Genomic DNA, 27,589 nt, shown 5'->3' on the forward strand with positions numbered 1-27,589 from the left:
CGAGTAAGATTACCTCTATTTGCTGATAGCAGCTGATATAGCGTAACAATAATTCTGTGTTTTACCACCAGTCTCTGCAGGCGAACCTTGCTGCCGTGAGCTCGTAGTGTACATACTGGTTAATGTGCAGACAAGGGAGGGGAAAAAAGAGGCTCGTTATAAGATTCATGAAGGAAGAAAACAGACAACGGAACCGACAGCGGGATTTTTTTTTTTTTTGGGGGGGGGGGGGGGTGTTGATGAATGAGAGATTTCAGAGCAAATATTTTATGCCTTAAAAATAATTGACAAAAAAGCAGATGAAAAGTAACCGCATGCCGCCGATCGGATCCGAACGCACGACCTTCGGATTTCGCGTCCGGGGCTCTACCAACTAAAATAGGAGTAGTAGTTACGTGCAGTGTAACAGAATCTTGAGTGTGTTGACCAGCGCCGCCTCACTCAGTGGTTCTCAAACAGAGCTTGCGTCTTTTACTGCTATAGTTATGATACGCCAACAGCTTAATCCCTGAATACCGATCCTGTCAAACTTGCGACTTCTTAATGCCTTGGTGTTTACCTTAATATTACTTTACATGGCACGATCGGAGTGATTTACCTTCAGCATCCACTGACCGCTTATTCGAGATTCTAAAGCATGACTTCATACAGACTGCTGCGCGTCGACGCGTATGCGTCTCAAAAATTTGCCTACATTGCCCTAACCCACCCGAAAATTTAATATGCATCAGCCGTCCTGTACCCAGACCAGGCCTAATTTATAACAGACACCTAGTCCTTGACGTGACGCTTTGCCTCCTATTTTTTTCTAACTACGCGCAAACTTCCACTGCCCTGCCGTGCATTAAAAACTGTGCCGTATTAAAAGGCGTCTCATCACCATGAACCTGCCAGACTAACGCTGTATCGTAAACTCTGTTATCATCCGTCGCTCAACCATGTCTTCCTTCTGCGTCGCCAACATCCTCACAAAGCTAAGCGTGGCGCGTGCCAGTCCTTTTCTTATGCAAGGTAATTTCTTTCGCGCGATATAATCGATTGGATCGCTCTACAATCGCACGTTTTATATAGGAGCCGCTGCAAGTAAATTAGTTATCTAATAACTTTGACATTTCGTCATTAAAAAAAAAACTCCTTAGAGTATTTATTGCGCCGCACGTTTTCAGTTTTCATTCAGTCAGATTTCTCTTGGTTGTTGATTTATAAACTGACAGGTGTACCTTCTACGTCTCAGCGTCTATTGGTCCCATTCCTGAGGTGAGTGGCGGTGACTGCGATGTTTTAACTGTAAGAGAGTGAGGAGAAATAGTGAGAAGGAGGAAACAGGCGAGACAGGCGGCACAAAGAAGAGCAACTCCCATTAAATAGAAAGAGCTGGCGGCATCTCGACCTAAAATGTACAACAGCTTCCTGCGACATTGCCTTTATATCTTCCGTATTGGCGCACCTACGACGTGACCGCGCCGAACTAAGAAAAAACGACGGCCAACGCTGACTGAGGACACTGACTGTGGTGCACAGCAGTTATTGCTCACTGACGACAGGCCTTTCGATCTATGGAACGAGTATTGCCTAAAACAAATAGCCAACACTGTAAAATCATGTCGAAAAGAACGTTAACAGGCCCAATAGAGTGAATTGCACAAATCTGTACGCACGCAGGAATTATGATTTTATCAGCTGCCGATGTTTTTACAGCGCAGCTGTTAATGGATGGTTCTACGGGTTGAGTGGTGACCGTCACTCTAGACCCGATGTGGATGAGGAGGAGAGTGGTGGAAGATGTGAAGGGGAGAGAAGGAACGATGAAGCGCGAGGAGGGGAGCGGCTACGATTGGTCAGATAGCACCTTGCAAGGGGCGTTCGCAGGTGCTGCTTCGAGCCAGTTCGGTCTGCGTGCGTCGTTCTTGGAGTCGGTGACCAGAGGCAGCCTACCTCACCTTTCTACGCGCAATATTACACTATTAATTTCCATTGATCAACACCATTACACCAGTTACACATAATTACAGCCATCAGTGAAAGAAAAAGATAAACATTCAATTATTCTCCTTAGTTTCTGTAACTGTTTAGCTTCTTTCATGTGCGTGTCATAGAGCCTCTCAGTTTCCTTAGTTTCCTTCCCTTGTCTTCTCGATAGAACATGCGCATACCTTACCCGCGATCCTAAGAGAAGAGCGCCTGGGATGAGAGCTGATCATGATCGCCAAAGGCTAACTTTTCAGTGTACTAAACCATTGAACAATCTTAAACCATCATCGACTTCAACAAATCATCCAATGTTTTTAAAAACCAATGCACGAAAAGCTTCATTTATTCAGCTGTTTCATTCATGACTCAGTGATGTGTTTTATTACTAGGATTTCTTTAACGAAATATATCACCCGGGGTCGTCTTCCGAAAGCGTACGACTCAAAATCCGGATTAGGGCACTGTTTGTCGCTAAGCAGTGGACCAGAGTCTGCGTGTACCTCGGTAGTTGTACAGCACCGGCTGCTTGTAGCGCGCCACATGTTTAGGACGCTGGCGAAAGAGAAGGACAGTTTTTCCCGCGGTGTTTAACGCTCTCTGACGCGTCGCCGCAGCTCTCGTGGGAGCTGGGCAGGCTGGCCCAGCGCGAGAACGAGTTCAAGGAGATCTACCTGGAGCTGAGCAACCAGTGCAAGAAGTACTCGTGCGAGCTGCTCGACCTGTGCCGCAGCAGCGAGGAAGTGATCGCCGTGCTCAACAAGCGCACCAGCCCCGAGCAGCTGGACGACTCGGACGACGAAGAGGAGTACGACGAGGGAGAGGTAGAGATTGCGCCGGAAGACTACTGCGCCGCCGTGGCCGGCAACGGGCCCTACCAGCAGGCGCCCCGGGGCCTGACCCTGTCGCGCCTCAAGATGGCGCTCAAGTACGACCAGAAGCAGTTCGTGGCGCACCCCAACTGCCAGCAGCTGCTCACCTCCATCTGGTACCAGGGGCTGCCCGTGTGGCGGCGCCGCAACGCCCTGAGCAAGACGTGCCTCTGCGCGGGCCTCATCATGCTGCTGCCGCTCATCGCCTGCTACTACCTGGCCTTCCCGCGGACCCGCTTCAGCCGCGTGGTGCGCTCGCCGTTCATGAAGTTCATCTACCACAGTGCCTCGTTCGGCTGCTTCCTGCTGCTGCTCATCCTCGCCTCGACGGGCACCGACCGCGCCCGCCAGAACATCCGGGGCCCCGCACCGTCGGCCGTCGAGTGGCTCATCCTCTTCTGGGTCACCGGCATGGTGTGGGCCGAGTGCAAGCAGCTCTGGGAGGAAGGCCTCAAGGCGTACGTGTGCCAGTGGTGGAACTGGCTGGACTTCATCATGCTCTCGCTCTACCTGACCACCGGGTCCCTGAGGGCCGTCGCCTACTTCCAGGTGCGCCCTGCTCTTATTCCAAACCCCCCACCCTCATTCCTCATGCCTTCCCTTAACTTACGCGACATGAAGAAGGAGAGAATTCAGTATTCAAATGTCAAATGTTCACTCCAGCGCGAGCGAGAAGCGAACTATTATAAAGCCTGCTGCCCGTACTGTAGTGAACGTTACGACCCTGAACGCTCATCCTCGGAGTGCGTAATAAGTGAAATTAATAAAAAAGCGGTAACTGCAGGCTGAAATTTCACACCATGTATTCAATATGTTTTCGTTTCCGAATTTGATTAGAACTAGCAACATTTCTTTTAGCCAGCTCGTACCCGATAGAGAGAGACTGCGGAGATCAATTGTTTACGATCAGGTAAAACAAATTTTCTTATACGACGCAAATGCAAGAAGTGGGCATGAGCTACCCATTACGATGAGCTCCTACGCGACAAAATCGAGGCGCAGCCAAGCCCTGCGTGGTTGTTGCCGACGGTAGCCACTGATAATATAGGCTCGCTCTTCCTTTCTGTGTGCGTTTTTTTCTGGGCTCTCGCTACTCTTTCTGCAACCCCTGCCGAGCACCGTTCTCTATGTTGCTAAGTTACTTTCCTAGTTGTTTATTTTTCTCTCGTTCTGTCTCTTTCTCTTTTTTTCTTCACTGTCTCCGGAAAGATGGAGGTACGTCCATGCGATGAACAAAGAAGCGCGCAAAAAGTGTTCAACGCACCTGTAGCGCGAGAAAGCTAGCAGGACTTCTCCAAATATAAAGCGACCAAGACAAGAGTTGAAAAAAAAACAGCACGGTTTCGGTTTTGCTTCTCTGCATGCTTCGTAAAATCCAGAGAATCAATGCGCACAAAAGAAGGCGCAGTGAGCACTACAAAGCGAGTATACAAGCCATGCCAGTATAAACCTGTGCAGACTGGGAAACTTGCAGCTGGCGCCAGCCAATGAAAGGCCTACATTTACGATGTGGTTTGCACGCGAAATTCCCCCTGACTGTTCATGCTCTTTGTCTACTGCTCATTCGAATGTCGCGGCAGGTGAGCGCATGAACACCGGCCAATTCGCTAGCATTTTTACTGGTCAATGTATTGGCAGGTTCGATCTCTAAGCAGCTGGCGCAAACTATTGGCGCCGAATATCACCAGCGCTTTCTTCCACGACGGTGAGCTATTTCGGCGAGACAGAAGTGAAATCGATACCCGACTGGTACGAAGCTCAAAAAGAAGAAAGAAATCTTGCTCTCCTCGCTAATGAACAGTTACACTCAGTCGAGAGTTGGAAGCAGTAATCACGAAAGCATGCCAGCAATGTTAACGCTCACGAGATAGCGCAGTGAGAACTTGTCATCGGACTTCGTTGCTTCGCGTATTTCATCACCAGTGCATTTCGGATAGAAGCACATCTTCGCTAGTCGGTCATGAGCAGAGGACAAAGGCAAGCTTCAGTCGTTTAGGTGGCGATAAAAGGAGGGAGTCCAGAATACGGACGCCTGGCTACCTGCTCAGCTAGTTATTGGTTATGGCTGCGAGTGCGATGATTGCGTTCTTAAAGCCGGAGTTATAAGTTACTCACCGAGCACTTTCATTCACAGCAAAACTATGCTTAGTGTTGATGCTGTCGAGACAACAGAGCATTTCAAACGCCACAAAACGTGAAGCGTGCCGAAAAAAAGAAAGCAAAACTACGTAGTTTTAATTCGTCATGCAAGCGAAGTCAGGAAAAATAAATAATAAAATACAGGAGGTCAATATTAAAAGAAATAAAAATACTTTTTTCAGGCAAACGACCTCCTTAATGAACAGAGAATAAGCACCTGCCATTGATCATTAATGCATTTTTTTTATGATGAAGGAAACGACGCTGTCTCGCCACTATATATGTTTTATGTTCTAATCATTCCTGACAAGGGAGAAACAAAAAATCAGCTCAAACCTTGGCGTTGATAACCTCCGATTAGGTTGAATTCAGCACACTTTGATCTCGTAGGTACCGAATCGGGAAAAGAAGCGGCTTGTGCTTGATGGCGAAAGAAGAGAGCGAGAAATAAAGTACAGACGAGAGCAAGTCCAACGTTATACCTGATTCTCGTTCTCCATTGCTAACGCGCTCCCTCATTCGATATTCATTCTAATGGCAGAACGTGCGCCGGCGCCCTTATTACGGAGCTCGAGAATGAGTCGAATTCAGCTTTTTTCTTTCCTCTATAGTCGTAGCACGACCTGACTCGGAGAACTGGCGGTGCTATTTCTAAAACCTGGCCGTTTGTCGTCGAGTTCTTCATTTGTTGTGCTCCTACCCCATCTGATGGGAATCTGCTGTAGCTGTCCTGAATTACGCACTCTTCTCTGACGCCTTGATGTACTCTCTGCAGTTTTTCTCCTGGGCTCGGTACCTTTTTTCATTTCCATTTAGCCTGGCACTGTGATAGCGCACTAAGTGAAAAAAAGTCTTGTTTAATATTTTTTTGAGGCCTGCATTTTCATACTACGACTAATTTTCTTGCGGCATTGATTTTGAGCGTTTATGCCTCTCTCCGTGTTAAGAACTTTGCTTTTCAGTTGTAATCAGAGAGGGTAGCAAACAGGGATGCCACTGCATAATTAACTGAGATCAGTGAACTGATTTTACAGTAAAATAATTCCTCCAGAGAACTAGTACATTTATAATAGTAGTTGTCCAGCGCCACGAGCACAAACCACGAAGAATGGACTTGCTACATGATATATTCAGTCATCGAGTCGTTTAAGGCCCTGTCCCAACCCTTCTGGGCAGCGCATCATTATGCATCACCGTTATGTGCTGTTATGGAGCGGCACATCTAGCAGCCTGTCTCGCCTACCCTTCCTCGTCTTTTTGCAACGACTTTTCCAAAAGTCAAGCACTCAACGCTCGCTCTGTGACTTTGTATGGTTCACTACATGTTGATCGGTCGACATTCTAATGGAAGTTGCCTTTCTGCACAAGTAGCCAATTTCTTAGCCGAGCTGTCAACACCATCGCGAAACCTTTCGTCTGGTTTACGTCGAAAGGACAACAAAAATAACTCGGTGGAACTACAATGTCTTGAAGAGTGCGGGACCAGCCATTTGTTACTCTTGCTTGAACACGTATCCCCCTTTTTTTTCCACCGCTATATCTCTCTGCCTCCGTGGTCCCTCATGAAGCATATCAACGATGTGATGGAACAGCACTAGCAGTATTGGATGTCTTCATGGCTGCTGGTCCTGGTGTTGCAAATAGTGCCGTCTATTTGCCTTTATTCTGCTTTTCTTTGTCCACCTTTTTTCTTTCACACCCACGCGAGCATTTCCTTCGTTAGTTACGTATGTCCCATCGCACTGCATGTAACAACAACGCCTTTTCCTCGCTTCGTCTGCTCTTCTGCGCCTCTGCGCAGGTGCAGAGCGGCCAGTACGGCGCCCGCGTCCTGGACCGCGTCCAGTGGCCGGCCAACGATCCGACGCTCATCTCGGAGGGCGTGTTCGCCATGGCCAACGTGTTCAGCTTCGCGCGCATCATCTACCTCTTCCAGACCAACCCGCACCTGGGTCCGCTGCAGATATCGCTCGGCTGCATGATCGTCGACATCGCCAAGTTCCTCTTCATCTTCTTCCTCGTGCTCACCTCGTTCGTGTGCGGCCTCAACCAGCTGTACTGGTACTACGACCCCACCATGGGCTTCTGCGAGACCAAGGAGGTCGGAGGCGTCAACATCACCTTCAACTGCCACCACAACCCGGACGCATTCCTCACGTTAGTGTCCTCTCTCTCTCTCTCTCTCTTTCTATCTATCTATCTATCTATCTATCTATCTATCTATCTATCTATCTATCTATCTATCTATCTATCTATCTATCTATCTATCTATCTATCTATCTATCTATCTATCTATCTATCTATCTATCTATCTATCTATCTATCTATCTATCTATCTATCTATCTATCTATCTATCTATCTATCTATCTATCTATCTATCTATCTATCTATCTATCTATCTATCTATCTATCTATCTATCTATCTATCTATCTATCTATCTATCTATCTATCTATCTATCTATCTATCTATCTATCTATCTATCTATCTATCTATCTATCTATCTATCTATCTATCTATCTATCTATCTATCTATCTATCTATCTATCTATCTATCTATCTATCTATCTATCTATCTATCTATCTATCTATCTATCTATCTATCTATCTATCTATCTATCTATCTATCTATCTATCTATCTATCTATCTATCTATCTATCTATCTATCTATCTATCTATCTATCTATCTATCTATCTATCTATCTATCTATCTATCTATCTATCTATCTATCTATCTATCTATCTATCTATCTATCTATCTATCTATCTATCTATCTATCTATCTATCTATCTATCTATCTATCTATCTATCTATCTATCTATCTATCTATCTATCTATCTATCTATCTATCTATCTATCTATCTATCTATCTATCTATCTATCTATCTATCTATCTATCTATCTATCTATCTATCTATCTATCTATCTATCTATCTATCTATCTATCTATCTATCTATCTATCTATCTATCTATCTATCTATCTATCTGTCTATCTGTCTATCTGTCTATCTGTCTATCTGTCTGTCTGTCTGTCTGTCTGTCTGTCTGTCTGTCTGTCTGTCTGTCTGTCTGTCTGTCTTTCTTTCTTTCTTTCTTTCTTTCTTTCTTTCTCTCGCGTGCGCTGCACTCCACGTCACTAAAGGCAAGGCTGAGTTCTTATCCCCTCCGTGCAGAGCGCTGCGAAACCATGAGTGTTGCCAGCATGCGTGGCACTGCAGTAGATCACAAATAACATGCCTGGCTATCGGCCATACCATGTTGAAAGCGCAGCTTCTCATTGACTATGACATTTGTGCGCATTTGTATCCTGGTTTAAAACTAAGACTGCAACGTGTCTTTACGTCCTCACATCTTGCACGCAATGGAACCCACAAGCGTGAGGCGACTGCTTCCGCAAGTGTTCCAACTCGCAGACGAGCCAGTCATGCGCGTCTGGAAGCCGCCTTCTTGCGCTGTTCTGCCTTCAGGAAAGAGAGGCCGTCTTTATTAATGGGAAGCATTATTGCCTACTCGCTACTTTCGGTCAGTCTTTCTCTGTACATTTCGTACGCTTCTCACAAAACCTGAATAAATCTAGGAAACTGAAAAAAAAGAAAAAGAACGAAAAGAAAGTGTGTTCAGTGTCTGTCACTTCCTGCACGTGCTGCATTAGGAAAAAAAAATTATCTTCTGCTAAGTTCAAATCTGCTCGTATGCCTTTGGCTTGTATTAAGAATGGTTGCTAGACAGCTCGATGGCGCCTAAAACAGGAAACAAGCTTTACAATATGGCGCAGTACCCAGGCATTCACTCTAAACAGAAAGGTGTAAAAAGGGAGTAAGTTGTCCTCTAGCGCACACCCTTTAATTAAAAGGAATGCGCCAGAGGGCAGCTTACTCTCTTTTTACTCCCGTAATGGCGTATTGGTGTTAAGAGTGCATACGTAGCAAACGTAGCCAAATCTTTCTTTCTCGGTAAATGAGGGACGCCTTTTTTTCGCTTCTCTCAGGATCGACGCCAGCTACACGTCGCTGCTGTGGTCCCTCTTCGGCGTGATCCCCATCAAGGACATCAGCGCGCGCAAGGACCAGCCCTTCACCAAGTGGGTGGGCCATGCCCTGCTGGGCGCCTACATGATCATGGCCATGACTGTCATGATCAACATGCTCATCGCCATGATGAGCCGATCCTTCCAGGACATCGAGGTACGTGGGGAGAACCCTCTTGGACGCATCTATCGCAAACGTCTTCGCCCCAGATGCATATCCTTCAATTTTTTCTTGTTATCCAAGCTGCCAGCGCAGGAACACCGCGACCTATGGCACGACAAACGGCTATGAACGCGAGGTATCAGCTGACGAGGTAATTATGAGCTGCATGCAGGAAGCAGAAGGGAAGTTTTCGGACGAGGCGTCATACTCTTGTGTGAGGCGCCAGAGACAAAGGGAGAGGGAACAACACGCCGCGCGGCCTTCAAGGAGCAAGGAAGTGAAGACGCAGCGCTGACTGGCGACTAGAATTTCAGGCCATTCCGCGTAAACGACGACGTTAGCCCTCTTCATGAGCGTCTTTTTAACTCGCTTGAAGAACCGCCCGCCAGCTCAACAGCGTCTGCAATTCTCCTTTGATGGCCCTCTTATGGGGCCTTGAAGCACAGACTTCGAAGCTCAGTTTTCTTGGTTGTCTGCGTCCGTGTGTCCGGGTAGTCTTTTAGGTATTCATATAGCAATCACGATACGGGTTGCAATATGAGACTTAGTTCATCCGGTAATAATAGTGTATAATAGTGCAATAACAGTCTATGAAAATAGCGGGAGACATCGTAGCGGTTACTTATATTTGATCGAAAATACGTTTATGCATGTGTGAACGCTGCAGCATTCTTTATTCATTTGCCCTCAGACCCTCAGGGTATTATATGAGGGAGCTGAGCATTAAGTAATTTGAATACGCAAGGGGCTAAAAAAAAGTAATCATTCGCAGTTAAGACTTGCTTACACACACAAAAAAAAATGCTAACACCGAGAAGTATGCGGCATCACCTAGGCGTATATACTCCTTGCAGGTACGTGTGGTTGGCTTCGGTAAATTTTTGCTCTTTGTGGAAATCAAGGCAGATATCATATCTGGTTCATTTTATCTTTTTATAGGTGCACAGCACTTGTCAAAAGAAAGATTTTCATCAACTTCCGCTGGCGCTGGAAGAAATATAAAAGAAGGCAAGTAAAAAAAAAACGAAGGGGAGGGGGCGGGTAAAAGAAGCGGAAAGAAGTCATAAGAGTGTAGCCTTCGTTTCATTCGACCTCGCCAGTTCGTGAAGCGTTCATCGCGGGCATTTAACGCGAGCCGCTGATTTATGGGGCTCAGCTCGCCGTGTGACGTCACCGGTCAGCACGCTTGGCCTCGTTGCGCACAGAGCGAGCAGCGAACGCGTTAATGAATGTCCATCGATCTTCGTAGGCTGGCCGTATTAAGCGAGGCAGTAAAAGGCTCGTAAAAAAAGGATTCATCGATCGCTTATAATCAGGACAAAGGCACATTAAATATCTCCGTCATAAGCTATGGCGTTGTTCGAGGCGGTGTTGGGAATGTAGTAGTTCTGTTGTGTCTGGAAATTTTTAGTATCATTGGATGGGCGCTCGTTTGCTCTGTTTCTATTAAGTGTGCTGTTTTAATCAGCGACGCGCTCCCTTTGCTCGGCTTGAAAGGACTTTAGCGGTTTTGCGGCTTTCAATTTCAGCGCGCATTAATGCCCCAGCCCGACCGTTGTCGCTGACCGCGGCTGGTTGCACTTCTTTCTTTCGAATTCGATTCCTTTTTTGTTGATTTATTTGTTTGTTTTCTTGGTTTTTACGCTCACTCACATTTAATTACTTCACTCTGGAGACGAGGTCCTGAGGGAGCCGGCCTTTCGAAATGTCCGGATTCAATCCGCCCAACTTTTTTTCCCCCTTATCTCTTCTTTCCTTCAATTTTTACTTTTTGAGGATTTATACTGCGCACACGTTTTGTGCTGCCAAAATGACAATGAGCGCTTGACAATACGGGAACCTTAGCGCAATACGTTATGTAATCTCAGGCGTGAATGACAGTCGGGAATAAGGGTCTTGTCTAAAATCTTAATGTTCTTTCTGTTTTTTTCGTGTGCAAAAATGTGCGAGAAACGCTGGAGTTTCTTTCTTATATCGGCATAGCAGCGAACAATAAACTGATGGAACCTAAAAAAAAAACAAAATCGCGGCTTGAGTCATTGCGATTAATTACTATATTAGGTAATTACCTCCATATATTAACCCTCTCCTCTTGGCCTCAGTTCGAGCACGACGAGAAGTTGTTTCAAGCGCCGCCGCGGTGGGCTTGTACCCAGTTGTACCCAGTTTGTACCCAATTGTACACAATTTGTACCCAATTGTATGTAATTGTACTTAGTTGTACCCAATTTGTACCCAATATATTCAAATTCAAAACTCCATAAACCAAACCAAGTTGTTTCAGTCAATGCAGGAATCATTAGAAAATCTCTTGTATTAGCTGAAGGATAGAAGTTTCAGGCCCGTGGTGGTCAGGGCAGCAAAATTTTATCAAGCAGGGATAAGAGTTCACACGACTACGTCGTTAATACTTTTAGATCGATGCATAAAGTTACAGATAAACCAGTTCAAATTTCCTTAGTGGTATTCGGCGCTCCATATGAGTGGCACATGAATATTACTCAGACTTCCAACTTAATTCGCTTTAAAATCTGCATGTTAATGCGGCTCGTACTTAGGCTGGGTTGTGTCTGAGTCGTGAACACAGTGAGTGTAAAGGCGTATAAAGCATCCCGACTGTTCTGTTTTTGCTAGTGGAAAAACGCAGCTTGAAACTGACCCAAACCAGATATCGACGGGTAAACAGCAGACTTAACAGAACGCTTAAGGCAAATTGGAAACGGTCTCTATTAATAGATGAACACATTGTGAACAAAAATACGCACCTTTTTCTGAAAACGGAGCTTATATAAATAAAAAGTGAAGTTTTTAAATCCATTTTTCACAACAATAGATCTATGCGTCGTTTTCTGCCTGACAAACATCAACGTGCCCAGAAAGAGCCATAGGTTTGACCTTCACTGATCTTCCCTTATATGCAGATCATTCCCTACTTTGCATTCATAGATCCCTGGGAGTCCTCATACCCTTCCTAGAGCAGTGGTGCAGCGGTTAAGCAGTGCGCCACTTCTCTGCGATGGCAGGTGCTCCCAGAGATGGACCTTGTGTAGCCCATGCTGCTCTTCCCGAGCGACCAATCATTCATTTAACTGCAACCTGCCGCTGTGGACAGTTTGCTCACTATCCGGCGGGAAGGTCGTGAGGACGCCGCAAGGTCACGTGACCTAGGTGGTCCACCTGCCTCCTATTTTGCTCTCTGGACACCTTTGCCAGAGTCATGCTCGTGATTTCTCGCTCACATCGCCGACGACGGATATGCTGGCTAACGGGGCCTTTAACGCGATAGCGTTAAAATGAGAAAAATTAGTCGGAATGGGTGGCCGCAGCAGCTGCATGACACAGCTACATATGGATATCATTGGAAGAGGACCCTTTCGTATACAGTGGACGTCGTCTCGGTGGTGATGACGGCGATGGATGCTTTTTTTTTTAAGCGAAAGCTTCACTACGCTAGTTAAACCTGCTTTCGCTGTGCGTTGCCGGTTGACCTTCAAGTGAGCTAGAGGTCAAGTGTGGCTATACGCCCTACCTTATGTGTCCACAATGGTGTCGCACCGCTTGACCTTTGACCTTTCGATTCGCCGGGAGAGGGCGGTAGAATAGGCTGCAGTGTTCATTGGGTGACCAACCTCTCGCGATAAACCATTCATTTAACTGCCGCCTGCCAGTGTGGCAGGGTGGGCGAGCTGCCTATCCAGTGTACGGAACGCACTCAACGCTACAGAAACAAAGCCGCGTCTACTTGCCCGATACACCACAGCTTTCGCTCTCTAACCAGGTTCAGCAGCACTTAAACTGCAGCTAAATTTTTTTGTTGCAGCAACACATTCTGTAAATTTTTCGTTAAACAAGAGAGAATTTTCAAACAACTTGCATCGTTATGAGTGGAACCGGGTGAGATACAGTTGCACCCGGCGTGCGGAGGCAACAATTACCGCCTTCGTTGCGAAGAGTGCATACGAAGAGGTTGGTACCTGATAATGGCGACGACCATTCACAATCGCTGAGATGAGCGAAAACGCACAAGCATTGGCAACGTAATACATAACGCAGTACAGCTACAACATCTAACGTACAATTTAATTCACGACGAAAGGCCGAGGAACCCTAAGCATCCGGGGTGAACGCCAGAAGTCAACGAAGCGTTCTTGTGTATGCCGTTCGCTAGCTATGCTCTAAATAGAGATGATGTTCAGCAGGTTCGCTTTAACAGTGAAGCGTACTACGCCACAATAAGAATGCGCTTGCACTTCCGGTCCGTTCACTGGATCAAGCAGGGCTCGACACGAAGTTTTTCTTCGTCTGCGCCGCCCGCCAACGGGATTACGTACAGGTGACAAATGATCTCGTCCGACGAAGCACTGACGAGATAAAGAGCAAAATGATCGCAGCTTCTTGTAAGCGGTATTTCGTATGCACGCACTGAACGAAAGCGTACTCCGCGCTCTTCGCCACTAGTAACGTGCAGCGCTGGCTAAGCTTTACACTGACTGCATGCGTGTTGGCGCTGAGGTGGAGCGTAGAGCTCTAGCCGGTCAGATATGGGGCCGAACTCTTAAGGCGACTAGCACGAAATATTTATTGGGGACTGGTTCGCGCTCGTCTCGCTAATTGTGGCTACCCGGCGTTCAACAGCAAAATGCCCCACCAATCAGTCATAGTTCTGACGGACGAATAGCTTGGACAGTTCGGACCCTGATGAAATTGGCACAAGCCGTACACATATGTATACTGCTTGTGTATAGCTAATGTATGCAATGCCCGGTTGTCGATATCCTGCACTTGGGGAGGGATCAAAGACGGTTAAAGAAAATATAGAAGGAAGCGAATTTAAGAAAGAGCCGATACCAACCAATCAGCATTGAACTCTCAAAGCCGGACAGATGCTAGAATGGTTCCTGACTGGCTGGATTATTGTCTGTCGAACCGTTCGCTATCATAAATGACCTCCGAAGCGGCTAATCGCGAAACGGTCTTTCAAGCTAGAAGTTTCGTGAAATCCTACGACTGCCGAGCAAAAGCTCTATCATTTGCTGAGATGCACGGTTTTATCGCGCAGTTGTGGAAAGCTCATTAATAAGTAAAAAAAAAACGAGTTGTCCAATGTTTTTTTTTCTTCTTTTTTCCCCTCTTTTAGTCGATAAGTCTTTATTCAGGGTGTGTTTTTACTTCATCTCTTCATTAGTGACGCGCATCGTTCTTTGTCTACTTTCCTGACCCCTTCGTTTCGCCTTATCTCTCGCGACACGAGACAGGAAAATGATGATGAACGACGCCCCGTATCGGGTGACCTCCGGTCGACTTGACTACGAATTTTCGGAGCCCCGGGTGGAAAACCCGTCTATGCTGTTCGATAGCATGGAATGGGGGTAGGGGGTGGTAGGGGGGCACACTAAGGGTTTAGCGAGGTGGTACGCAGTTTTTCGTCGTGTGCGTCGGGAGACCCTTCGGTTGGCGGGCTCTCACGATACGCTTTTGTCCCCTTGCGACTGACGTGCCTCTTTCGCCGTTCGTTAGTAGCTATCGACAGCAGCTGCGGAAAAGACTCGGCCCAAGAAGTGCCCTGAATTTTGAGATCATTCAACGTTGAGCCTTTTTAATTGCGCCATTACGTCCCGCTCTTATCGTATATTTTTTCTTCATCTTCTTTTTCGTCTCGGAAAACTGATAATGATGTGCGAGACTTTTATCTATCGGCGGTTTTCTAATCGACCTGCAGAAAAATTGACTGTATCTGTAGTTTTTTTCATTGCTCAGTTTTCGCTGCATTGGTTGTGTATAGTTTTGTTCAGTTCGCTTTATTTTCAAGATCGATTTATACAGAAATCATTACGAAACGAATTAAATGCATTTACGGGGCAGGTACGTGACTGGGACCACGCAAGCCAAGGAGACAGGCGGCTTAGTGACTAAGCGAGTGGTTGCATGAACAAACGAGACAATGACAATGCAAAACGCGAGAGTGTGCTGCAGTTTAACCCAAGGCGTGTTCGGTTGTGGCGATAAAAAAAAATGTGGCTAATGTCTGTGGTATCGCGCAGCGGTATTTTAAAGTGATATATTCGTGCTGCCGCGGGTTCCACTCCCAGTCGAGGATACTGGTGTCATTTATTGTTCTGCCTCTTCTTTTTATGCTCTCGAGGGGCGCACACAAGTTGCGATTTTGAAAGGTTATGAACCTCCGTATTAATGCTTTCGCACGAAAAATTTTCAAATATACAATGTTGGCCAGAGCAAAGAAACTTTTCACCGAATCACGTCCGGTATGACTTCTCAATCTCGTGGAAAGCAGGTCAAGGGAGCCGTGCGCCGCTCGCTTTTACCGACAGCACTGGCCGCTCGGCCTCGATTCCGCTTCATTACGGGCTTCAGCCCCAAGGCTGTAATCCGGGGAGCCAATAAAAACAAGCGTGGTAAGCCACTGCTCCCAACTTCTTTTTTTTTTCTCTTGCTTAAAGCTATTTTCGCTGTACACCGACCGCACCATTTCGTCAGCGCTGCTAGCAGCCGTCAGATGAAAGGCAGACGAAAGCAAAAACTGCGCCGCTGCCGTGCAAACAACCAAAGATGAAAACGTGTTTCAGTTCAACGTCGAGATGATGTGTCTTCGCCAAGAGCCTCGAAAAGTGGCGGGAAATAGAGCACGAAGTCCGCGGGAATTCGTTTCATTTCTGCACAAGACTGAAATATAAATGCACAGTTTGTGCAGCGGCTGTTTTTACAGCTGGCAGGATACGACAGCAGAGTTGCTTTTTTTCTTCCCTACTCCATTTGAAACGACACAGCAACTCTCCTTTACAGGGAAAAAAGGTACCCGAGGGAAAAGTTCCCGCAGTATTGTAGGCTTGCCTGCACTTTCAACGCACGAGAAAAAAAAATAAGACAGATCAGCTCTGAAGTCTTCATGTGTTCCTTGTCCTTATATCGTAAGCACCTCGCGTAGATAAGAAGGCTTACACGCAAGCCATGACGCGCAAGATACAAAGCGAGGGAGACGTTTTCTCTCGCCATCATCATCGCTTTAAGACACTGCCCCCCCCTCCCCCTCTCACATCGTCAGGGTTTCCCAGTCCCGCTGCACCCGGGACAGCCGGAGAGAAACGCCGCACGGGTATCCAGTACTGCGTCAGTACGCGAAACTCGGCCACTCCAAATGGCTCCTACTTTTTCCCCAAAGGGGAAAGACAAACAGAAGATTAAAAATAAAGGACACTGGCAGCCTTGTTAGGGAAAGAACGAAGGCGAAAGAAGGAGTCGCGGGTCTTCTTTCAGCCAGCGCTCTTTGTATCTCGGCCACGCGCCCACTCTTCTTCCGACCCCTGTAGCTCAGAATTTATAGCACGTTCCGCTTGTCTGCTACCGCCACTTGTGACGCGGGCGGTGCCTTGCCTGGCTGTTGTGGCTCTGCCGGGAATCTCGCCGTGGGTTTCGAATAAATGACCCCCGTCCGCTCCCTTTTGAAAACTTTGAGGTCACGCGTAAGCGATTTGATTGCCCACCATAGCTGACGGAAGTGGGAGGGGCTATATGCGCCCGAGCTATCTTTCCTCTCTCGCTTTGTTTCTTTCTATTTGTTTTTTGTTCGGCATGCGGAGTCATTTGTCGTCTATAGAGGCTCAAGGAGCTGAACATTCGCGTGCCTCGTGAAAAGAAGAAGCGTCGCTGGAAACTACGCATTGATACGCAGAGTTGCCTCGCTCTCTTTATTCGAGAGATGCGATCAATGGAGATGCTGAGGTCGGCTAACAAAAGCAACTATTATTTGCAGCGCCGAGCGAAAATTATAGAAAGCAGTGCAGTGTTTGGTTTAGATTCGCCCTTCTTTATTCCTTTCCTTTTGTTTCTTTTCTTTCTTTCCATCTTTGGCCCCAATTTATAATGGTCTTGATATAAAATGGGTCGCAAGGGCATCTCCTTTATGCGGGCAATCGCTTAATTATTATAAGTTTTATTGCGTGCTTCCATAAAGCACTGCTCCAACTAGGGCCATTTCTCACTGTGTCTGGGTATATGCTGCAAAACGGCACACGTGTGGGAGTTTACAAACGAAATTGAGTCTGTGTATGCCTAGTGTTTCAAGAGGGCATCATGTCGTGATTTTGGCCGCAACCCAATGCACCACACTTGTGAATATGCGAGCTGATGAGGAGTACGCTCGCTACGGTTTCCTCACTATAGTTTTATATCGTGTCACTCTGTTGGTCTTTGCTCTCAAGAAAGAGAGAAAACACCAATCTGTTGGTCTTGTTTTGTTGGTATGTGTTGCATTGGTCTTTGTTGCCATCTATAAAACTCCGCCGTTGGTAGCCGATCAGAGAATCATAACCTGGGAAAAAAAAAATCTGCGCAGCAAAAATGGCTAAATATTCCGAAGACCATTTTCCTAACCGGCTGAGTCACGCTTTGTTTAACTTTCGCCACTTCCTTCTATGCTAGCGCTTTGACTTTCGAGGCACTGTATCTCTCGGAGATGGCATGTTTATCCGGATTGCCTTGAGATCAACGGCACTAACTGAGAGACTACCCTTCGAGAACATTACACTGCCGGCTAAGATTGCAGAGTTGAGAGAGATGATTGTATCTGGGCCCTGTTTCACATATAGCGAGCATATGCCCACAAAAAGAAAGTACGAATAATAAAGGTTTTCTATGCTGAGGAGAAATAACTAAAGGCTAATGAGACTTGCTGTTTACTAGGGGGAATTGGGGCTCTAAAAGCGCCAAGAATCTCCCTAGAAAAGAACAGGAAGTGGCACTTGATTAGGGATGAGAAATTGGCGCGAGAATCGTTCGGGAAGCGGTAGCAATCATGATCAGCAGCAAAAGAACTGAGTCCCCTTTAGGCAAATGCATCTCGTAAAGATCTGCAAGTCTTGCGCCAACCCCGATCGTGCTATCATTACCACGAATTCGGGACAAGCGCTTCTTGTTGCCTTTCTACCACCACGAAGCGCATGGCTCTGTACCTTCACAAACAGCGCGTTGACATCATCCATGACGTAAGAATGAACAAGAATGACCAAGTTGCCGCAGAACAGAACGTGATACGCCGCTAGGCTTAGCGCCAGTGACTGGGCACTGTCCAAAATTTCTGGTAGTGTGTAGCGATATCGGCAACTTGCCTACTCCTCCTGGCTTCCCGACCCTTCTACCGTTATGGTTTCGTTCCTTTTCATATAAAATCTACCGCTGAATTAGACAGCTGGTTACCTCTCCTACGCGTTATTAGCCCTGCCCAAATAAGTTTTAGAGCACAAGCTCTAACGGCGAAGGTTCCCGGCCTATGCGCAGTAGTGACTGTCAACACCAAGTGCCCGCACATACGCAGACCTTGCGCAGGTGGGAGGAGGCAGTGTGAGCAGAAGAAGAGCGGATTTCGCACAGCCTATGCAGACGGTGGGTCACGCCGACGAGCAGTAAAACGAATACGGTGTCGACACAAGATATCTTACTCTCTACTGCGTTGCATACTAACGCCTGCCGCCAAAATTTTCGTTCCTCGTTGCAACAGCCTCTTGATGTAAAAGTGTTACAAAGAAAGACGAGCTATCGCAACGGCGAACGGAAATTTAGGCGGCCGGCGTTAGTAGAGAATACGAAATCTTGTGTCGACACCACACTGGTTTCGCCTAGTTTACGAGACGCTACGTGCCCATTTATAGTGGCCGTCTCTTCTTGAGGCGTTCGGTCTAAATTCATGATATGGTATGGTGAGCAAGGCAAGGTGCGGTGACGTCACAAAATGAGTACAGTGGCGTGTTTCCGGAACGGGCTGGCCGAGGCCAAACTTTAGGCGCGTGCGAACGCCAAAGTGTGGGCGCTCAAGTGCGAACCAATCGTGATAGACAGAAATATCGTCAAGTATGGGCTCGCCAAGCCGAAGACTTCCTCGAAGGTTGCCAGGGTCCTTGGTTCTTGCACGCAAAGACACCTGTGAAAGACGTATACAACAAATCTGCGATGTATGCAAAGCCGTAAATCGGGAAAAGCACAAGAGGATCGTACTAGCGTTCATCATAAGTACTACCACAGATGTGAAATCGTCATGTGTTTGTTTTGTTTATTTTTGCCAGAAAATTATAAACGACATTTTTTCACTAATACGTGCAACCCTTCACTTATTAGCTATATGATTATTTTACATCACGATAATCACTGCACTCTCCTGAGTCCCAAAATTTTTCTCGGCATCCGGGAATCAGCCTCACAGGCTAGCTCTGATGCAAGACACACTGAATGGATGCTTTTCCCTTGACAGATATTGTTGAGTTTCTGTGCGCCGCAATGGGCTCCCAGGGACGTTGCAGTGTGCAGGCGCGTGATGATGCAAGGCCAAGAGCGCGAGCACTAGACGGTATTGGTCAGACCCATCTAATGACGTCATAGGAGGACAAAAAAATTAATAATTACGGTATTCAGACGCCTGATTTGACAATTGTGTGAAAGCAGTAGGATTTACCTCCGACGTTTACTTTGATGCTTTTACGCTAATGAATGTTTTTACTAAAAGCCAAGTCTTCACAGACCCGACAGAATTTTTCTGGAGGGTGAAATTGGGAGGAGGTGGGTCGATAGTGGCGGTGCGGGGTGGGCAGCTCTCTAGCTGCGGGAATAGCGTGGAGAAGATGGGAAAGAATGGCTCAGGGAAAGATTCTTCAGTTTTATATTCTTATGCATTATCATGCAAGCAGAAACTTTGCACGCACCGTAAGGGACGCGCAATTCTAACCACGACCCACTGCGTTATTCCTTGAGCTCTTAGTTGTATGCGGGCCACCGGCACTCTACTGGGATTATCATGACTTTGGGCATTGTGCACATCATTTTTCTGTCGCGTACCGGTGCATCAAAGCTCGGAAAAAATAGTTGGTCGACAAAAGGAGTAGCACTTACTCTGAAAAACATCCTTAAATTCACTGCGGGATTAGCGTGCTTTAACGAAACGGGCAAGATCAGAGTCAGATGAGAAGCTGAAAGGCAGACATTGGGGGAGATCGCGACGCTTTATTGCAGACCAGATCAATATGGAACGCGCGCCCTCGGCAGTTGCAGGTCAGATCCGTGCGGAAGTTTAGCGAGCCATAAAGGCTTCGTGGGCTAATGGACCTCTAGTGCAAACTCGACTCTACGTAATAACTTCACTGCTCGGGCTCGTTCAAAAAACACTGTTGCGTCAGGCCATTTGCCAGTGAAGTCTGTTAGTAGTAGTAGTAAAGACTTTTATTCGACCATAATTTATAGGCCGAGCATGTCGACCGCCTGGGCGACCAGAAGCCGCTGTTCTTCTTCCCCTTCAGCGCCAAGCCAGTCGAGCCAGGTGGTGATGGATAGAAAGGGTACTCTGCTCGCACAATCGCATTTTCAGCTCCAGAAAGGAATCTCATATTGGCATAATCCTCCAGCGGCCGACGCAAACATTGCTTCGGTTTGAGAGTAAGCCTTCGTAATCCACTGCTTTCTCGTTTTCTGTCTCCATGGTTTTAATGCTATTCACGATTAAGTGCGCTGTTGTGTTCCAAGCGTACACTGCGGGCTACGATATACACAATTGATGAAGACTTCGGCAGAGCTTCAATTACTTTTAATTACCTAGCGTTGAACAACATCTGAGCATTCAAGCAGTTTTAGTTCTCGGTTTCGTACAATTGCGCACAGCTGGCCGGGAAATGAGTTTGCAACGCCTTGATAAGCAGAGATCCACCGCAACCGCGAATCCACGTTATTGCTGTGAAGTACTGAACCGCGGCAATTCTGGCAGGCGTCAACCAAAAAATTCACCTTTTGCACTAATTATCATCAAAACATTTTCTCTCACAAAAGAGAAAAATATAAAAAAGAGAGGGGATACAAGAAGGACGTTCTGGTGGGATAGTTCGTTCATAATGAAGCAAATGAGTCAACACTGTGCGAACAAGAAGGCACGATAAGTAAATAAAGCTCTATCTCCCGAGGAGACAGTAACTTTTTTCTCTTAGAACATTTTTAATCAAGCAAGTAATTATTCATGAAAGTGAGTAATTACAATTCCTTAATTACAATTACAAATAAACTCCTGTTTGAGAGATTCCCGTAAACATTTGACCAATAGCTTTTTTCTTTCATAATCAAATGCGAAATGCTCAAAGAGACGTTTGCAGTATCCTAATGAACCGTGTTTACTTGCAAACAATAGGAAGCTCTTTTTTTCGGCATAGCATTGTCAATGGTGTAGTACATCGAAATATACAGCTAAGACGTGCTAACTAGGAGGCTGGTTAACTAATATAGAGTAAACTTTTTAACTATTATTGTTAGGCTCCTTAATTAGTGAGAGCTTTGTTGCCCACCGTAATTAATATCCATATCAGCTTTTAGGATTTCAAAAACGCCGTTACCCTTGGTGCTGTGGGCCAACAAACTCGATATTTCAACGAGTTACGGGGACTGGAGAGGTTGCTTTGCCTGCAAGCTTCTCAAAAGCGCACTAGGGACCAGACTTCACCCGCCGCGGTGGCTCAGTGGTTAGGGCGCTCGACTACTGATCCGGAGTTCCCGGGTTCGAACCCGACCGCGGCGGCTGCGTTTTTATGGAGGAAAAACGCTAAGGCGCCCGTGTGGTGTGCGATGTCAGTGCACGTTAAAGATCCCCAGGTGGTCGAAATTATTCCGGAGCCCTCCACTACGGTTCTAATTCTTCCTTTCTTCTTTCACTCCCTCTCTTATCCCTTCCCTTACGGCGCGGTTCAGGTGTCCAACGATATATGAGACAGATACTGCGCCATTTCCTTTCCCCAAAAAACCAACTATATAATTATATAGACCAGACTTCATCAGAGTTATACATGATTGTTCCAGACCAGAAATTGCAGGGCCTGAAAAGATGCAGCTACAGCGATGCGTCTGAGTTAGAAACGGAACAAAAGAGCAACGAGAAAAAAACACCCAGGAAAACGTGATATAAATACGGCGTGTCGGTATGCTCGGTGCATGATGAGCCACAGTCCAGAACGATTGAAAATAGAATACTAAATATTGGCTTTTTGGGAAAAGAAATGGCGCAGTATCTGTCTGACTTATCGGTGGACACCTGAACCGCGCCGTAAAGGAAGGGATAAAGGGGGAAGTGAAAGAAGAAAGGAAGAAGAGGTGCCGTAGTGGAGGGGTCCGGAATGATTTCGACCACCTGGGGATCTTTAACGTGCACTGACATCGCACAGCACACGGGCGCCTTAGCGTTTCGCCTCCATCGAAACGCAGCCGATGGAAGCGACACGCAAAGGCACCCGTGTGCTGTGCGGTGTCAGTGCACGTTAAAGATCCCCAGGTAGAAAATTGCTTTCTGGGGAAAGGAAATGATGCATTATCTGTCTCGCTTATCTCGGCGGACACCTAGACTACGCCGTAAGAGAATATATAAAGGAGAGAGTGAAAGAAGAAAGGAAGAAAGAGGTGCAGTAGTGGAGGTCTCCGGAATACTTTCGACGACCTCCGGGTGGTTCCTGCCTCCTGGTGCTCTTTCGAGAAGCTTGCAGGCAAAGCAACCTCTCCAGTGCCCGTAACTTGTCGAAATAGCCTTAATTTGTTGGGCTACAGCGCCGAGGGTAACCACATTTCCGAAATTCTTAAAACTTATATGGATATTAATTACGGTGGGCTACAAAGCTCTCAATAATTAAATAGCCTAACGGTAATACTTAAAATTTCCAGTGGTTGCACTGTGGTCATTGCGGAGTTTAAGAATATGGTTGCCTTAACCAAATCGAACATCTCAAGTGATGCACACAGAAAAAATACGCGCACAGTGAAGCGAGTGGGCGACCTAAAACAAAGCAGGAAACCGAGAACTAGCCTCCGACCGAGCCTTGTATATATGTCTCCAGCGCAGCGTGCTCCTAGAACACCCGAAGGGCAACTGTGTTTCTCTTTAGGACCGAAGCTCGTCGATGCAGGCGATGCAAGTGGCACAGGGTAATCACAGCCCGGAGCGATCGCCAACGCCATCCGAACCTGATACACACAGGACAGGGGGGTCGTAAGCGGAAGTGGAGCAGTCGCGAAGGGCGCTACAAATGTCATGAGCTCTGTTTTCTTAGCTCCAGTATGCAGTCCCGAGAGGGTGCGATGTCTGATTCTGTGCCTTTCGGGCACTGCTTGCACTGATCGATACTCCGCGCTCCTTGCTCTCGGGATTAACAGCAGCGAACGGGGGGAGCTCCATTGTTTGCGTTTCTGTTTTTCGGCGACGACGTCTTGGTGACCCTCCAGTTCTGCTTTCGAATCCTGTTATTGAGTTTGCTATGTTCTACGGGACTTGTGTATCGAAGACTCCTTTGACATCTCGAGTGGAGCGCCCCCTCCCACCCAAACATTTCTGCTTGATCCCTCGTTTATAGATTTGTGCAGCCATTTTCTTGAATTCTTGGTGCGGGCTGGCGTTGCTACCGACTGTTTCATTTATTTTGGTATCGGCTGTTACTGCTGCCAGCCTGTTTGCTTTTTTTCGTATTTCCGGGGTGCATTAGTGGAGAAAGCAGCATATGATCATCTAGACAGACTTGTTCTCAGAAATGAGGCAGCTTTGAGTTAAACTGCGTATCAGGTTCTATCTTGCCGTAACAATGCACCTTTTGCAGACGCCTAAAAATATTTTAGATGGTTTAGAAAACTGTGCATAAAATGTTGACCTCGCACGTACAGCTTGAGTCATCAAAAGATGAAGCATGTAAAAGTCTACCGAAGTTTTATCTTGAACTGAAAGATGAAGCTATGTAGTATGTGTTAGCCCCCACGGTGGCTCAATGGTTAGGGTGCTCGTGTACTGAGTCGGAATACCCGGGTTCGAACCCGACCGCGGCGGCCGCGTTTCGATGGAGGCGAAACGCAAAAGGCGCAAGTGTGCTGTGCGATTTCAGTGCACGTTAAAGATCCACAGGTGCTCAAAATTATTCCGGAGACCTCCACTGCAGCACCCCTTTCTTCCTTTCTTCTTTCACTTCCTCCGTTATTCTTCCTTACGGTGTGGTTCGGGTGTCCACCGAGATACGTGAGGCTGTTCCTGCGCCATTTCTTTTCCTCAAAATCAATTTTTCAATTTTTCTTATGCGAGTATTGTTTGTCATTTTTGCCAAACTCTGCTTTCCCCGCCGCGGTGGCTAAGTGGTTAGGGTGCTCGGCTACTGATCCGGAGTTCCCGGGTTCGAGCCCGACCGCGGCGGCTGCGTTTTTATGGAGGAAAAACGCTAAGGCGCCCGTGTGCTGTGCGATGTCAGTGCACGTTAAAGATCCCCAGGTGGTCGAAATTATTCCGGAGCCCTCCACTACGCCACCTCTTCTTCCTTTCTTCTTTCGCTCCCTCCTTTATCCCTTCCCTTACGGCGCGGTTCAGGTGTCCAACAATATATGAGACAGATACTGCGCCATTTACTTTCCCCCAAAACCAATTATTATTATTATTAAACTCTGCTTCGTGGGCGTAAGTTGACCCGTGGCCGAGGATGCTACCTACGTCATGAGCACAGCAGATCTATTTGTTTATTTCTAGTGCGCTGTACAGAGAGGGTGTGATGTAAATCGTGCCTTTGAAGTAACACTAAGCTGGCGACGACGGCAACCGCTCGTTCGGCGGGATAAATCAACGTCCCCCCGTCAGTGTCTTATCGTGTCTCGAGCCACCGGGTCTGCTTTGCGACATCAGACACGCACGCTGGACCAGCAGCAACATGGCACCATTAGCACTAGCATTAAGGAAAAACAAGGAAAAAGAATACACGGCGTGACAAAACGATCCTCAGCTCGCTGATAGATGGAAGCTGCGGGTCCCCTGCATAGCAGTGGGAGGGCGGCCACTGGATGAGGAATTCGCGCAGACATCACGGCTTTGGAGTGGTGGACCCCCAGCGCTGAATATTTATGAGCTCTACGGAGGCATTAATCACAGCTCCTCGGAGAAAAGCACAGGGACCCTTCCGAGCTAGCTAGCGGGTCGTCCGTAACGACGGCAATTTGCGGAATTGACCATGGTGCGGGGAGGGGGGGAGGGGGGGGGGGACGAGAGGAGGCGACCGTTCATTTAAGCTCATTCGCTGTCCCCCTGCGGGCGTCACTTACTGGCCGCGAGGAGATCCAAAAGTGTCGCGTTATTCCCGACAGGCGGCGCCACCTTTCTCTTCGGCACGCGTCGCCCCATTACCACCGCCGCACGCCGCCACGAGCTCCGTGTGCCAATTTTCCTTCGTCATTAACGACGGCCAGCAGATCATTTCCAGCGAGCGTTCTCGTCAGGAACGTTCGTTTTTCTGGATCGACCTGACTTGGCTTGGCTTCGACAATCTCCCGAAGCGTTTTCTTTCTTTGGCTTCGCTTGTCCCAGATTGTGCCCTTCGAAGGCGGCTCGCGAAAGAAACTTCTTTGCATTGCAAAACGGGCATCGCGGACGTCATCCGCCAGTGAAGGAAAGAGAATGCACTGCTGCGAGACGAACCGTGCCCGAGTGAAAGACTTCTTCGGCTGACTTACTGTGCCCCCTCAACCACCGCCTTCTTTCTTTATTTAATTATCTGTCCGCTGATTGCTCCTCCCATCTTACCATCCCTTTGTTTTGCTTCCGGCGACGCAGCCACGCAAATGGATTCCGATATTCAGACTCGTGCACAGTTGATGCATTGGCACGCGTTAAGTGCTCTCTGTGGAGAAGGAACGGATGGGCTTTGTGCCCTTGCGCCAGTGTCAACCCCACCCCTCCCTTCTTTTGAGGCTCCTCTCAGAACCGCCGCTGTACGGTGCGCGTCGTTTGGCAAATGTCCCAAACGAGCCCCGAAGATCGTCTCCCGGGACGTTTTTTGGAATTCCGAGAACGACTTCTCTTTCTACAGGGGTCGACGCCAAGCGTCAACAACGTTACGATGCATAGACATTCCACGACGTGCTTTGGAAGCGCCGAAGACGGCTACACAACGGTCCAAAAATGACGTAGCGGACAAGTCAGCGCAGCTTGTTGTGTCTTGCGGGGTGCATAGAAGGAGCTTGCTTTGGAATGGCGAATACGCGTTCCTGTGACGTCAGCGAACTGACGTCTGTAACGAGGTGGAAAGGAAGCTAGAAGATGAGTGGCTGGATAGAAGCACACATAAAAACTTGTTTTATTTTGTTTTTATCTTTGTGTACCTCCACCCCCTCCCCCGCATGGAGATCAATTCACACGTTTTACGATGACCTCTTTTGTACGTAACCAACAAAACTGAAATGAGATATCGCCGCTGGCGCGAAAATGCTGGAAATTAGATCCCGGTGTTTTGAAACCTGAAAGCCTGCTTTAGAACGTTCGCCTCGCCCCGAGAAAGCGCTCTAAAAGAGCAATAATTTTACTCGGGCGCGCCGTTTCAAAGAGAGAAACCTGCCACATTCTGGGGCTTCCAGGAAAACGGCGCCTTTAGGGGGAGGAAGTGGAGAGCACCGAGTCTCTCATTCCCTAACGTATAAATTCGGCGCAGGTAAATAAAACAGACAGACAGGTGTACGTTCGAATTCGAGACCGACCCGTAGAACAAGAAGGGAGAATAACAATAGGGATAAAGTGAAGAAAAATAAAAACAAAAAGGGCGAGCCCCTCAGATATCGCCTAGAATTGGGACGGCGCCAGGTATTGCGTTGTAGCCCCCGTCGGCACCCGGTGCTGATCGGGCCCCGAAAGGGCGGGAAGGAGAAAAGAAAGGAAAAAATCGAAGCAGTGCGGCGGCTTTGATCCGGGCCACGAACTCCATCCCAGGTCGCCAAAAAGCTATCTCTTTGTTCTCCCCCGCCCCAACTCGCGCCACCTGGAGCAGAGCCCGCAGACTGCTGCTCGCTTGCCGCTGCTCCTCCGAGCACCTTGAACCATTCGCCGATTCTTCCGGCCGTGTTCCATGTTTAATTAGGTGGCGTGGTTCTTTCGGGCACTGCTTCCGCCTCTGCCCGTTCCTTTGGTCGGCTCACATGCCGCGCACGTTTGGCCTCCCGTCCAGGTGCGTGTGTGTGTTTGGCTGTCGGTTTTATCGCTTCATCTAGATATCGAGCTGCCTCCTAGGCCTGTAGCAGAGGGGCTCATCTCAGAAAGCTGAAACGGTGGATTGTGCAGTAGACGCTGGTGTGTCTGCACTCCTGGCTGAGCCGATCAGAGATATAATTAACAACCGTAGCCGTCCTAGAACGGTTAGATAATTCCGCTGGCCCCGCACGATTCTAAAGCGCTTGATAGTTAGCACTTTTGGCCTCCTTGACAGGTACTCTACGTCATCAGAATAATGGGAAAGGACAGTAAAAAAAAAACTAGGAGATTCGTCGTACTTCTCTGAGAAGAAAATTTGATAGCGATAGTGGCACAGCCCCATTTATAGCTCCTCAAATGCGCAACTATCGGTGTAAAAATGAAAAGAGCATGACGTGCAGAGGTCGCTGCTGACG

At 47.5% G+C, this 27,589-nt stretch overlaps 2 protein-coding genes across 3 annotated transcripts in view; one reads left to right on the plus strand and one right to left on the minus strand.

Annotated features, from left to right (window-relative positions):
- Polr1D (RNA polymerases I and III subunit AC2 l(2)37Cg) overlaps positions 1-27,589 on the minus strand; it is a 389,457-nt gene that overhangs the window by 203,235 nt on the left and 158,633 nt on the right. The gene's annotated exons all lie outside the window — the stretch shown is intronic.
- LOC144129127 (transient-receptor-potential-like protein) overlaps positions 1-27,589 on the plus strand; it is a 155,742-nt gene that overhangs the window by 106,242 nt on the left and 21,911 nt on the right. Inside the window, exons 5-7 of the mRNA XM_077663049.1 lie at positions 2,586-3,389; positions 6,781-7,136; positions 8,971-9,166. Of these exons, the coding sequence (XP_077519175.1) occupies positions 2,586-3,389; positions 6,781-7,136; positions 8,971-9,166 (1,356 nt within the window). The remainder of the gene's footprint in view (positions 1-2,585; positions 3,390-6,780; positions 7,137-8,970; positions 9,167-27,589) is intronic.

The sequence above is a fragment of the Amblyomma americanum genome, chromosome 4 (assembly GCF_052857255.1).
Source record: "Amblyomma americanum isolate KBUSLIRL-KWMA chromosome 4, ASM5285725v1, whole genome shotgun sequence".
Classification (NCBI taxonomy): domain Eukaryota; kingdom Metazoa; phylum Arthropoda; class Arachnida; order Ixodida; family Ixodidae; genus Amblyomma; species Amblyomma americanum.